General features: G+C 42.3%; 1 protein-coding gene and 1 pseudogene across 1 annotated transcript; both read left to right on the top strand.

Annotated features, from left to right (window-relative positions):
• The first annotated feature begins 8,615 nt into the window (after nucleotides 1-8,615).
• LOC124661946 lies at nucleotides 8,616-9,812 on the top strand. Its single transcript, XM_047199835.1, has one exon. The coding sequence runs from the start codon at nucleotides 8,616-8,618 to the stop codon at nucleotides 9,810-9,812; it is 1,197 nt and encodes a 398-aa protein (XP_047055791.1).
• A 2,713-nt stretch (nucleotides 9,813-12,525) lies between these two features.
• LOC124666318 lies at nucleotides 12,526-13,714 on the top strand (annotated as a pseudogene).
• Nucleotides 13,715-14,252: the final 538 nt, after the last annotated feature.

The raw sequence follows: 14,252 nt of genomic DNA, 5'->3' as shown, positions 1-14,252 counted from the left end.
CATACTCCTCTCTTGATCCTTGAAAACTTCCTCCACACCAAACTCGAAACAACTCATTAGAGGGTTAGTGCACAATATAAATTGACATATTCAGAGGTGACACAATCATTCTTAACACTTCTGGACATTGCATAATGCTACTGGATATTAATGGATCAAAGAAATTCATCCAACATAGCGAAAGAGGCAATGCGAAATAAAAGGCAGAATCTGTCAAAACAGAACAGTTCGTATTGACGAATTTTAAAATGGCACCAGACTTGCTCAAATGAAAATGCTAAAATTTAATGAAAGTTGCGTACATATCTGAGGATCATGCACGTAAATTGGCTTAATTTTCTGAGTTACCTACAGGGAGGTGGACCCAGATTCGTGACAGCAAAGAAATCTGGAACTGTGCAGTAATCCAAATCTAGTACTTACTTTTCTATCAACGGCTTAACTTGGCACGACAAAACACAAAACTAAGATAAGGAGAGGTTGCTACAGTAGTAAACAACTTCCAAGACACAAAATAAAAACAAAGTACTGTAGCAAAATAATACATGGGTTATCTCCCAAGAAGTTCTTTCTTTATAGCCATTAAGATGGGCTCGACCAGTTTTAATGATGCACTCGCAAGAAATAGTATTTGGAGCAAAAGAGAGCATCAAGAGGCAAATTCAAAACACATTTAAGTCTAAAATTCTTCCTATGCATAGGAATCTTGTAAATAAACAAGTTCATGAAGAGCAAAGTAACAAGCATAGGAAGATAAAACAAGTGTAGCTTCAAAAAATTTAGCACATAGAGAGGTGTTTTAGTAACATGAAAATTTCTACAACCATATTTTCCTCTCTCATAATAATTTTCAGTAGCATCATGAGCAAACTCAACAATGTAACTATCACATAAAGCATTCTTATCATGAGTCTCATGCATAAAATTATTACTCTCCACGTAAGCATAATCAATTTTATTAGTTGTAGTGGAAGCAAATTCAACAAAGTGGCTATCATCATATATAGGAGGCATATTGTAATCATAAAAGAAAATTTTCTCCTCAATGCTTGGGGGACTAAAAAGATCATGCTCATCAGAGCCAGCTTCCCCAAGCTTAGAATTTTCCATAGCATTAGCAACAATGGTGTTCAAAGCATCCATAGTAATAACATTCCCATTAGCATGCATATAAAGTTCCATGGGTTTTTTAATTCTCTCTTCAAACACATCATGTCCTAATTCAAGATAAAGTTCATAAAGATCTCTCATATTTTTGTGGTTTTCCATTATGCTTAACTAGTGAAATAAAAACATGCATGATATTAAGTAAAGTAAAACAAGTAACTAATTTTTTTATGTTTTTGATATAGCAAACAAGATAGCAAATAAAGTAAAACTAGCAACTAATTTTTTTGTATTTTGATTTAGTGCAGCAAACAAAGTAGTAAATAAAACTAAGCAAGACAAAAACAAAGTAAAGAGATTGAGAAGTGGAGACTCCCCTTGCAGCGTGTCTTGATCTCCCGGCAACGGCGCCGTAAATTTGCTTGATGCGTGTGGTTGGCACGTCCGTTGGGAACCCCAAGAGGAAGGTGTGATGCGCACAGCGGCAAGTTTCCCTCAGTAAGAAACCAAGGTTTAATCGGACCAGTAGGAGTCAAGAAGCACGTTGAAGGTTGATGGCGGCGAGATGTAGTGCGGCGCAACACCTGTGATTCCGGCGCCAACGTGGAACCTGCACAACACAACCAAAGTACTTTGCCCCAACGAAACAAGTGAGGTTGTCAATCTCACCGGCTTGCTGTAACAAAGAGTTAACCGTATTGTGTGGAAGAGGATTGTTTGCGAGAAAAAGAGTAGAACAAGTATTGCAGTAGATTGTATTTCAGGAAAGAGAATTGGACCGGGGTCCACAGTTCACTAGAGGTGTCTCTCCCATAAGACGAACAGCATGTTGGGTGAACAAATTACAGTTGGGCAATTGACAAATAAAGAGAGCATGACCATGCACATACATATCATGATGAGTATAGTGAGATTTAATTGGGCATTACGACAAAGTACATAGACCGTCATCCAACTCGCATCTATGCCTAAAAAGTCCACCTTCGAGGTTATCATCCGAACCCCTCCGGTATTAAGTTGCTAACAACGTACAATTGCATTAAGTATGGTGCGTAATGTAACTAGTGACTACATCCTTGAACATAGCACTAATGTTTTATCCCTAGTGGCAACAAGCACAACACAACCTTAGAACTTTCTGTCACTCGTCCCGGTGTCAATGCGAGGCATGAACCCACTATCGAGCATAAGTACTCCCTCTTGGAGTTACAAGCATCTACTTGGCCAGAGCATCTACTAGTAATGGAGAGCATGCAAGATCATAAACAACACATAGCATAACTTTGATAATCAACATAACAAGTATTCTCTATTCATCGGATCCCAACAAACGCAACATATAGAATTACAGATAGATGATCTTGATCATGTTAGGCAGCTCACAAGATCCGACAATGATAGCACAATGGGGAGAAGACAACCATCTAGCTACTGCTATGGACCTATAGTTCAGGGGTAGACTACTCACACATCACACCGGAGGCGACCATGGCGGCGTAGAGTCCTCCGGGAGATGATTCCCCACTCCGGCAGGGTGCCGGAGGCGATCTCCTGGATCCCCCGAGATGGGATCGGCGGCGGCGGCGTCTCTGGAAGGTTTTCCGTATCGTGGCTCTCGTGCATCGGGGTTTCGTCACGGAGACTTTTTATAGGCGGAAGGGCAGGTCAAGAGGCGGCACGGGGGCCCCACACCACAGGGCCGCGTGGCCAAGGGGGGGGCCGCGCCACCCTAGGGTGTGGCCCCTCCGTGGCCCCTCTTCGTCTCTCCTTCGGACTTCTGGAAGCTTCGTGAGAAAATAGGCCCCTGGGCTTTGATTTCGTCCAATTCCGAGAATATTTCCTTACTAGGATTTCTGAAACCAAAAACAGCAGAAAACAACGAATCGGCACTTCGGCATCTTGTTAATAGGTTAGTTCCAGAAAATGCACGAATATGACATAAAGTGTGCATAAAACATGTAGATAACATCAATAATGTGGCATGGAACATAAGAAATTATCGATACGTCGGAGACGTATCAATGCCGCAAAACTTTGCGAAGGTAAGACCCCGGATCCGTTCTGTGTGGCGTGGCGCCGTCTCTGACGTCGGTTTGGTACTTTTTTCCGTATCAACAGATACGAAGAAAAATCCTAACGGACGCGTTAGGTACCCGATAAATATGACTGGGACTCGACAGAATGGTAAGACCTTAAGCGGCACCTGTCGAAGTTTACACCAGTATCCCGAGATCATGTCCAGGGACGTGATCCTGAAGTAGGTTTTTGCGGATTGCCACTATAGTAGTTAACTAGTACCTGATCCGTCAGATGAACTAGCCCCAACTACCATTATCCCTGTATAATATAGAAATTCGTATGCAAAGATATGTGGTAAAGATCAGAGTTATCGAATAAATATAAAGGTGGAGATTTTCCCTGACTCTACGATTCAAGCAAAATCTCGGGGGCTACTGACATAGGCATCCCCAATGGGCCTGCCGAAGATGGTACCCGGGGTTTACTGAAGGCCCACGACCCGAAGGATAAGGAGAATTCGGAAGCCAAACTTGTTAGTTAAGGAAAGCTAGAGTTGTATTAGGAGAGAACACTTGTAATATTACGGGAGGAGTTGGAAACCTTCCCGGACTCTGTAACTTGTACATCACGAATCCCTCGGCTCCACCTCCTATATAAGGGGGAGTCGAGGGACAAAGAAAGCATCGATTCATTGTCTCACAAACCCTAGTTTTCATATCGTCGAGTACTTTTCGGCTGAAACCTTCGAGATCTACTTGCCCTCTACTTCTAACTAAACCCTAGTCTACAACCCGTAGGCATTAACAAGTTAATCCCTTGTCACCATGTACCAGCCTTCATAAATGTTTTGCAAGTTTGCAACTTTGTCAAAATGATGTAAATAAGTACTACTCAGTCAGCAAATTTAGGGCAGCATATGAAGCTGTAATTGAGTCCTTTATAGACGAGAATCAATGGCCATAGGTGGATATAGGCTTTGTGTGGCGTGCACTGATTCCAATAGGAAAGAAGTGCACTTGAAGAAAAGGAAACAAAGGATGAAAAGTTGGTGAGAAGGTGGATGAAGGAAGGTGTCCTTGAATAAACATAAAACATGTGGAGAGCTAGGAGATAAAGAAGCCAAATGTCCTAGAAATAGAACAAATAAAAGGTAACAAATCGTAATTATTGTTGTGTATAGTTCTAACAACTTGGATCTTTTACATGCAAATTGTTTTGATTTATATTCTTGTAGAAAAGGAAAGCAGAAAAAGAAAGCACCACCATGATTTGATGTTTCTATGATGAGGAACTTAGACCCATATACACGGACCAAGACCAAGAACCCTATGAGACCCAGTCTTTGTGAAAGCGGTGAATCACCTCCACTAGTGGAGACATGCCCTTCAGTTCCGGTTCGTAAGGGGCTTTAGTTTCGATTGGCCAACCGGGGACTAGCCAGGCGGGACTAAAGGCTTCCGGTTACTAGCCAAGATCAATGACCCTCCACCTGGAGGCGATACATTGTTTGGGCTGGAGAACATTTAGTCCCGGTTCGTAAGCCAAACGATACTAACTATTATTTTCCGAAATTGCTTTACTTTTTCTAATTTCTTTTTTCTATTTTCTTTTTCCGTTTTCCGTTTTCTTTTTTCTAATTGTTTGACTCTTTACTCTCTTACTTGGACCATTTTTAATACTACTTACACTTTATGTTTACTCAAATTCTAGACTTGGTCACATCCCGGGCGGTCACCCATCCTCACACTACTCCACCCTCAGCACGCTTAACTCCTTGGTTCTTTCCTGTTGTATTCCCGTAAATGTGGTTGTAAATTGTTGTAAACACTAACATATCAATCCTATTAACTTTTGTACCATTGTGTCACATTTTTGAATTTTTTGAAACCAAAAACAATTATTTAAGTAAATAATAATGAATAATATAATAAATAATTCCAACGAAAATAAAAATAAGTAATAAAACGATTTTATTATTATTATCAAATAATATATACATTATTTATATAATATGGCATAATTAATAACTTTAAATCTGTAAATCGCAATTCGACAACTAAGATATCCATTATTATTGAAAAATGTGAAGAATTTGAATATGAAATAATTTTACTTTTATTCATATTTTATTACTATTATTATTATCTAATAATATATGCATTATTCATATAATATGGCATAATTATTAACTTTAAATCTATAAATCGTAATTGGAAAAATAATATATCTATTATTATTATAAAATGTGACGAATTTGAATATGAAATAATTTTAATTTTATCCACATTTTATTATTATTATTATCAAATAATATATGTATTATTCATATAATATGGCAAAATCAATAACTTTAAATCTCTAAATCACAATTGGATAAATAGTATATCCATTATTATTATTAGAAAAATGTGATGAATTTGAATATGAAATAATTTTACTTTTACTCATATTTATTATTATTATCAAATAATATATGCATTATTCATATAATATGGCATAATTAATAACTTTAAATCTGGAAATTGTAATTGGACATATAATATATCCGTTATTATTATAAAAATGTGACAAATTTGAATATAAAATAATTTTACTATTATGCATATTTATTATTATTATCAAATAATATATGCATTATTCATATAATATGGCATAATTAATAACTTGAGCAATCCAGAAATTTTAGTTTCTCCCCGGGCTCGCAAGGTTAAAACAAATCTAGCAGACTCGCCTTACATTCGCTGGCGGGGAATGATTAGACTAGAACCAAGTGCACGGGGAAATGAACTTTGGCTCATAGGAGCATATGCTCCCATTATGTGAATCCACATTTTAAAGTGTTAAAAAAAATCTAAATTAAATTTTTACATGTACATCTAGACATTTTATGTTGGTACACAAGTTTTCAAAAGAAAAACATTTTTCTATGGCTCGTGTAAAAAAACAAATTTTGATGCTGTAACACGACTACGTACATGCCATTTTTTTTTTTGTCTTTTTTGTACACACCACACAAAATGTTGTTTTTCCACAAAAACTTGTGAAAGAACATAGGATATCACGATGTATACCAAAAAAATTATGTCATATTTTTTTGACATTTTAAAAATTGTTTTTTTATTATTTTCTATAATGGGTGCATATGCACGCGTGTGCCAAAACGCCATCTCCAAGTGCACGCACACACACACTCTGAAGTCTCTCACAAAACAGGTTATCAATGATCTTTGACAACTACAACTAGTGACCACATATGTTCCACAGGTGGAACGCCTCCAACCAGGTGAAACACAACCTGGATATTATGTGATTTTTCTTATGTCATGTTCATTTGATGTAGATTTGTTGCAGCCATTGTGCTAGTGCAATTACCAGATGTCACATAGTGAAAGTTCCCTAATCATGAATTTCAGTATTAGCAAAACATCTCATTATTCAAGTTCATTTTTTTTTGAATAACAATAGACATATTTGATATATTGAGACGATTCATAGGTTCATACAAATATAGAATGCACACACACCACACCACTATCTACTCATCATCAATAATATTGAGACGGTCAACCCGGCTATTGTAGCCAAGTAGCCCCAAATACCTCCTAGCCATCTCGAAGCCCAGGCAAACGTCTAGAGCGGCATAGTGCACTTGCTCATAGCTCAATCGAACATTGCCCCATCCAAATATCAGTTCATCTTCTTCTTTGTCGTCGTACTTCTTAGTGTTCTTCTTCTTGTCCCTCTTCATGTTCTTCTTCTGAAGTCTTGTCCCAATAGTAGAATTTGCCAGATCATATAGACTCGGAATGAGATTTTTCGTGGTGTTCGGGATTATCTTTTGGAGGTCGAACACAGATGCAATATCGATTCCGTAGGGTCGCAGCATGTCCACATCTTTGCCGATAGCCGCGCCGTAGAATCTGATGGTCTTGTCCTGCAAGAAATACTTGAGAAGTTGTGGCACTTCATCAGCCCAACAAATTTGGAAGACCAAATTCTCGGTCGCCACCGACAGTTAAAGGACGGAGGAGCGCTGATTAGCTGTACCCTCGCGGGGATTGGTGAACTTGCAGTCCAAGCCCACACACTTGATTGGTGTGGCATCGAGAAAATCCCTCTTGGCGGCGCGGATCCACCTCTCCACCCTTGATGCACGGAGAGTGACCGTTATCTTGAAGTGTATCTCTTCGGCCGTGAGGTATTACACCCGAGATCAAGGAGCCGGGACGCGCGCGAGCTGCTCCATTGGGGCCGGGACGGGAGAGAGAGCTCTTTGGTGGGAAAGATGGCTAATGGAGGATGAAGATGGTATGGCTAATGGAGAATATGAAGATGCATATATATATATATAGGTGCATGAGGGGGTGAACATGCACTGGGAGATGAAGACATGTGGCCGGCCGCCGGGAAGATAAAGATGTGTGGCTGGCCGCCGGTGCTGGTGGTGCGAATTCCCATGGCTGCCGATCGGTTTCCGCGCGTCTGTAATGGCGAGGACGATCAGTTTCCGTGCGGGAGCCGAAAGGTTTGACTTCTGTCCTGGCTCGTGTCACCGGCCGGGACTAGATGCCCATACAAACCGGGACAAAAGGGTGCCATATGCGTGGACGGATTCGGGGTGACGTGGCTAGGCCTTTAGTCTCGGCCCTATAGCCGGGACTAAAGGGGCCTGACGAAACTCGAAAGGCCTATTTTCTACTAATGCTCGTGCGCCAACCTAGGATAATTGAGTACACGTCACGAAGTCATAACATACATAAATATCATGACATAACATGCACATATGTGCTACAAATTGGTTTATGTGGGTATTGAGGCAATATAATACACCATGCCAAACATAGCTCAAGGCAGAGTTTTTGTGGCGGCGGAAGATACGACTAAGGCAATGGACGGAGAGGCTTCGCTCCACAGGTTCTGGTTGGGCTACTGATCCTAGCACTTCTCACTCCATATCCTATATATGGTAGAAGATGATCCTCGCCAAAATCTGGCATACGAAGCCAGCTGGTGAGTACGTTGAATGTACCCGGAAGAAAAAAACACATTACCATGAACAAACCAATAAAGGAAATCACTAGTTCTGAGTAGACTGAGAATTAAGTTAGTGATTAATAGACTTCTGCAACGCCTAATTTACATTGTGATTTGTGCACTTGAATTTACAACTGAAAAATTACTACATACACTTAGATTTGTTTTGTGATCCATGCTAATAGTGAGTTGCAATATGGATTGCAACTGAGATTCAATAACGTTGGTCTCTCGAGAACTAAGTTAGTTTTTGAGTAGACTCAGAACTACTCACTCACCCAACCGAAGATCTTTGAAGTCTTTCTCTCTAAAAGGAAGTCTTGAAATGTCTCAAAAAAATAAAATAAAAATAAAGGTGGGACCCATGCTTGCCATGTCATCGCTGGAAAAATCTCTTCGCTTCTACTCTTCTCCCGCAGCAAAGAAACCCTCGACTCTGCGAAATCCTCCAAATTATGGACGGCGATAGGCGAGCACCCGCGGCGGCCGCCGCATCGGTCGCAGCGGTTTTCTGCGCCGGCGACCTCCTCCGCGAGATCCTCCTCCGCCTCACCTTCCCCCACTACCTCGTCCGCGCCGCCCTCGTCTCCAAGCAGTGGCTCCTCCACGCCTCCGACCCGACCTTCCTCCGCCGCTTCCGCGATCGCCACCCGCCCAGCCTCCTCGGCTTCTGCGCAGGCTACCCGCGCACCGCGTACCAGTTCGTGCAGCTCCCGCAGCCCCCGGAGCTCGCCGCCCTTTCACGCCGCGCGGCCTCTTCCTGCAACGAGGAATTCGCCACCCGCGGAAGCCAGTGGATCAAGCACTGCCGGAACGGCCGCCTCCTCATCGAGCGCCCTCACCACGGTAGAGGCGAGTACTCCCTCCTGGCGCCGCTGCTCGCTGGGGAGCCCATTGCCGTCCTCCCACCGGCCCCGCTGTTCTGCACGATTTTCCTACCAGAGGATGGGTGCTGCGACGGCATCACCATGGTGAGTTTCCATGATGAAGGGCGAGAAGTCCGCACAAAAGTGAGCGTGCTGGGATCCAGCCAATGGAGCGTCCAGGCCACTGCCGCGATACAGTTAGAACCGCCGTATCCTGCGGCCTGCTTTCAAAGGGTGTTGCCTCCAGTTCATGGCATGATCTTTGTGGTGACAAACTGTGGGTATACCCTAGTGCTGGATTTGGCGACGCCGCGCTTCTTCATCCTTGAGCTACCAGATGGAGTGGAGCGCGATGGAGTGCCGAGCAACTTCCTGCTCTCATGTGCGGAGAATTCAGGGATATATCTTGTCAATGCAGAAGAGTTTCAGATCAGTGTATGGCTCCATAGGATGACCGGCGACGGCTATGGTGCAGGCGGCTGGCTGTTGGTGGACACATTTTGCGTCCGTGAGGCATGTGCGCGCCTTGGCAGTTGGGTGCCACAACATGGTGGTTTTGTTCAGGTTGCTGCGGTCGGGGATAATGCTGACTTTGTTTTCTTGGATCATGCACAAAGTGGTGCTGTCTTCTATGTGCATCTGAGAAGCAAGGAAGTTCAGAAGGTCGACCAAAGGGTGCCAGATAGATATTTGGTTCGTGACGTCGGGATAGATATCTTCCCCATTATGATGACCTGGCCGCCTATCTTTCCAGCAAGGGGCGTAGGTCTTGATCAGCAAAAATGAGCCCCCTGTGTTTGATCTTTGTAATATCTCTACTGGGTATGACTTCTGTAATAGAAAGGTATGTTTATGATTAGGTAATGTAAAATCGATGAGAAATCAAAGTTATCTGGATGGGCTTGATTGCTGTTTAATTCCTCTCCTTAGTTTGAACTGTGTTCTCATGCACAGTATTTGTTATTGCTCTCAAGACAAAGCGTGCAATTCATTCTAGCTGCTATATGGCCAATACAGAGCATAGCAGGATCTTTGCAGGACAGGGATTTGGTGCACATGGGCACCAGTGCTCCCTCCACTTTCAGCTTTTTGAAAATTTCAAAACCTCACACTTTTATGTTTTCAAAAATTATGGCGTTAAATATGTGGATAGATATGTTCATGAGAAGTGTATGCAAAAAAGTCCTAGTAAAAATACTTTAAATTTTAGGAAATACAAAAAAACAAATTTCTGACAAAAGGATACACTATTATAATACTATTTCACTACCATTTATTGTCAGAAATTTGTCTTTTTAATATTGTTCAAAAAACACAGTATTTTTTAACGGGACTTTTTTTGTATACATCCCACCCGTATCTTTCTATCTATATATTTAACGTCATAATTTTTTGGAACTTAGAAAAGTGAAATTTTAAAGTTTTCAAAAATCTGAAAGGGAGGAGAGCACTGGTACCCATGTGTCAAAGACACTTTCCGGATCTTTGCATGCACGGGTTACCAAATTGATTGACAAATACTACTAAGCTTAGCAATGCAAATGTTGCAAATGTGCCGACTTGGTGTCGCAGACTCACTACTTTAGAACACAACACGTACAGTTTTAGAAAGCATGGTGTTGCAATCATATAAGTTTGATATCAAGAACCTCTGTTCATTTTGATAAACAAAGAACCTTAAGTTTAGATAATTGTGATTCCCAGAACCACAACAAATCTTCTAAGCTTGACAACAGTATTGTAGTGCACAAGATATTTTCCTGTATTAAAACTTGTCAGTAAGAAGTTGTGCAAATAAAACATTAAAAGTGAGGCAAGTAAAAAATGTCGAGCAACAATTGTAGCAGAAAAGGTGCAGTTATGCTCTTCTCTTGTCAACAAATATTCTCATGTAGAGACCCACTAGGAGCTGTGTTGAGTGAGGGTTTATCGTTGGCGCAAAAAAACTGATTGCTTGGATATAGTAAAGATGCTAAGGAATGAGGATGTGATGCCGTTTGGACAAGTAAAACAAAGATTGTGATATTCCTGTAGCGCAAAACGCACGGAGTATAGGCGGGTGAAGGCTTTTGGGGAGGTTCCGAAGATCAAGAGCAAAGGAAAAGCCACCAATGAAGTCCTGAACGGGAAGATGCAACACTATCTCCAGAATCCAGATGTAAAAGAAGCAACATACGCCTCAGGTGATCAAGGCGGTGCCCGCCTTAGTAAAGATCAATGCTTGATCACTTATGTTGCGAGGATGCACAATGGTGCGCTTCTAGTGATGAGAGTTCGTGTGTGTTTGTGGAGTTTGTCTTTGTTGGATACAAGGTGTGGCCTCTTTTTTTTAGGTCTAGAAGCTCTTATATCTGGCATAGACGACGTGACATGAGTTTTATTGTGTGGTCTTTTGTTGGTTTCCCCGAATTAACGTAACGATGTATGGTTTTTCGGTCTGGTTTCTTATTAACAGGACCAGTTTTTCTCTTCTGTAATGCAATGCGGGAGCCTGGCCTGAAGGAGATTCTGTCAAAAGAATAAAGAATGAGGATGTAGATCGTTCAGTCTACACTTCAGTGATGGAAGAAATCAATACCTTACTGAAGGTTCGTTAAAAGTATTACTCCCTTCATCTATAAATAGATATCTTGAATTTATGTAAAATCTAAATATATTTAGACACTAAATAACATCTATATCATCTAGATTTAGACAAATGTCAGACCCGTCTGGACTGGGGTAGTACTAATGTTAGAATATACCACAACAATAGTGGTCTTGAAATTAAGCTAATCTCGGTATGGGATTTAGCCAGCATTTGTTATACAGGTGTAATCCTTGATTTTAAGTTACAGTTTTAGGACAGGAATTTGGTGCACATGGGTGCCAGTGCTCCCTCCACTTTCAGTTTTTTGAAAATTTTAAAATCTCACTCTTTTATGTTTTTAAAAATTGTGACATTAAATATGTAGATAGATATGTTCATGAGAAGTGTATGCAAAAAAGTCCCGGTAAAAAATACTTTAAATTTTGGGAAATACAAAAAAACAAATTTCTGACAAAAGGATACACTATTGTAATACTAATTTACTTCCATTAACCGTCAGAAATTTGTATTTTTTATATTGTTCAAAATATAAAGTTTTTTTTTAACGGGAATTTTTTGCATATACCCCACCCGTATATATCTATCTACATATTTAACGTCATAATTTTTTGAGACTTAAAAATGTGAGATTTTAAAATTTTCAAAAATCCAAAAGTGAGGAGAGCACTGGTGGCCATGTGTCAAAGACACTTTCCGATAGTTTCATTCAAAAAAGAAAGGTTCTTACTGAATTTGAGCTGGCAAAACAGCGACAAATTACAATGCAGCGATTTAGCAAAGAGATAGAACTTCAAAATGAAAATAAAAAAGTGAAGTGGGCCTTCTCTTGCCACGGTATTTTCCACACCACAGCAAAGAAACCTTCGGCCTTGCTGCGCAAAATCCTCCCAAACTAGATCAGCCAAAAACATGGAAGGCCACAGAAGGACGCCGGCGGCCGCATCGGTGGCGGCGGTGCTCGGCGACGGCGATCTCCTACGCGAGATACTCATCCGCCTCGGCTTCCCCAACTACCTCGTCCGCGCCGCTATCGTCTGCAAGCGGTGGCTCCTCCACGCCTCTCGACCCGGCCTTCCTCCGCCGCTTCCACGACCGCCACCCGCCCCGTCTCCTCGGCTTCTGCGTCGGCCACCCCCACCACTCGTACAAGTTCGTGCCGCTCCCTCAGCCGCCGGAGCTCGCGGCCCTCTCGCGCCGCGTGGCCTCCTTCTGCGACGACGCCTTCGCCCGTAGCAGAGGTCAGTGCCAGTGGATCACCCACAGCCGGAATGGCCGCCTTGTCACCGAGATCTTCGTCAGAGGTACGTTCAGGTACTCCCTCCTGGCGCCGCTTCTCGCCGAAGAGTCCGCATTGATCCCCCCACCGGCCCCGCTGCTCTACAATAACCGATCTTGCCTCAATCGGATGTTCCTGCCCAAGGACGGGGGTCGCGACGGCATCACCTTGGTGAATGTGAAGCTCGCAAACGCCCGGCGACAAGTCCGTGCAACGGTGTACGTGCTGGGATCCGGCGGATGGGGCGTCCCGATCACTGTACGTAAGTCGGTGCCACAAGATCTACCACCAGGCCTTAAAGACGTGCTGCATCCCATTCATGGCAAGATCTTCATTGTGACAACCTTGGGCTACACCCTGGTGCTGGATTTGGCAACGGCACGCTTCTCCACCTTTGAGCTCCCAGGTGGAGTGGGGAGCAACTTCATGCTCTCATGTGTGGAGGATTACGATCTTCATCTTGTCAGTACGAAAGGGTTTCAGCTCAGCGTGTGGCTCCACCGGATGACACGAGACGGCCATGGTGTAGGCGGCTGGCTGCTGGTGGACACATTTTGCGTCCTTGAGGCGTGCACACGTGTTGCGGGTGATAGTTGGGTGCGACAAAATGATGACTTGGTTGACGTTGTTGCGATCGGGGACAATGCTCAATTTGTATTCTTGGATCATCTAGCAAGTGGTGTTGTCTTTATTGTTCATCTGAGAAGCAAGGTGGTTCAGAAGGTCTATCAGAGGGTGCACCGGATAGGTATCTTACCTGTTATGATGATCTGGCCACCTGTCTTCCCAGCAAGGAACGTAGGACATGATCAAGAGGAATGATCCCCCCCCCCCCCCCCCCCCGCCTGTATTTGATCTTTGCGCTGGGTATGCCTTCTGTCATAGAAAGGCGTGTTTCCGATGAGGTAATGCAAAATTGGTGAGAAATCAAAATTACCTGGATGGGCCTGACTGTATCTCCTCCAAGTCTAACTAATATATGCTAGTATTTCACTGTTTAATTCCTCTCTGTGGTTTTAACTATGTTTGCAAGCACAATATTTGTTATAGCTCTTGAGACAACATGTGCAATTCATTCTGTCTGCTATATGGCTACTACGAAACATAGTATGATCTTTGCATGTATGGGTAACCAAATTGATTGATAGATACTACTAAGCTTATCAATGCAAATATGTTGACTTGTTTTCTTAGACTAACGGTCGTTGAACACTCGTTGGTCAAGTCATTTAAGTTTGATCTTAAGAACCTCTGTTCATTTTGATGAACAGAGAACCTAATGTTTAGATAGGTGTATTTTGCAGAACTGAACTAAATATTCTAAGCTTGACTGTACTGTGTACATGATATTGCCTATATG

Source organism: Lolium rigidum, chromosome 6 (genome assembly GCF_022539505.1).
Source record: "Lolium rigidum isolate FL_2022 chromosome 6, APGP_CSIRO_Lrig_0.1, whole genome shotgun sequence".
In the NCBI taxonomy this organism is placed as follows: domain Eukaryota; kingdom Viridiplantae; phylum Streptophyta; class Magnoliopsida; order Poales; family Poaceae; genus Lolium; species Lolium rigidum.
Note: the sequence above shows the minus strand (reverse complement) of the source record. Positions and strands in the feature narration are given on the sequence as shown.

Bases quoted from the DNA above. Each gene is read 5' to 3' on its own strand.
- LOC124661946 (XM_047199835.1), top strand. From the start codon at position 8,616: ATGGACGGCGATAGGCGAGCACCCGCGGCGGCCGCCGCATCGGTCGCA.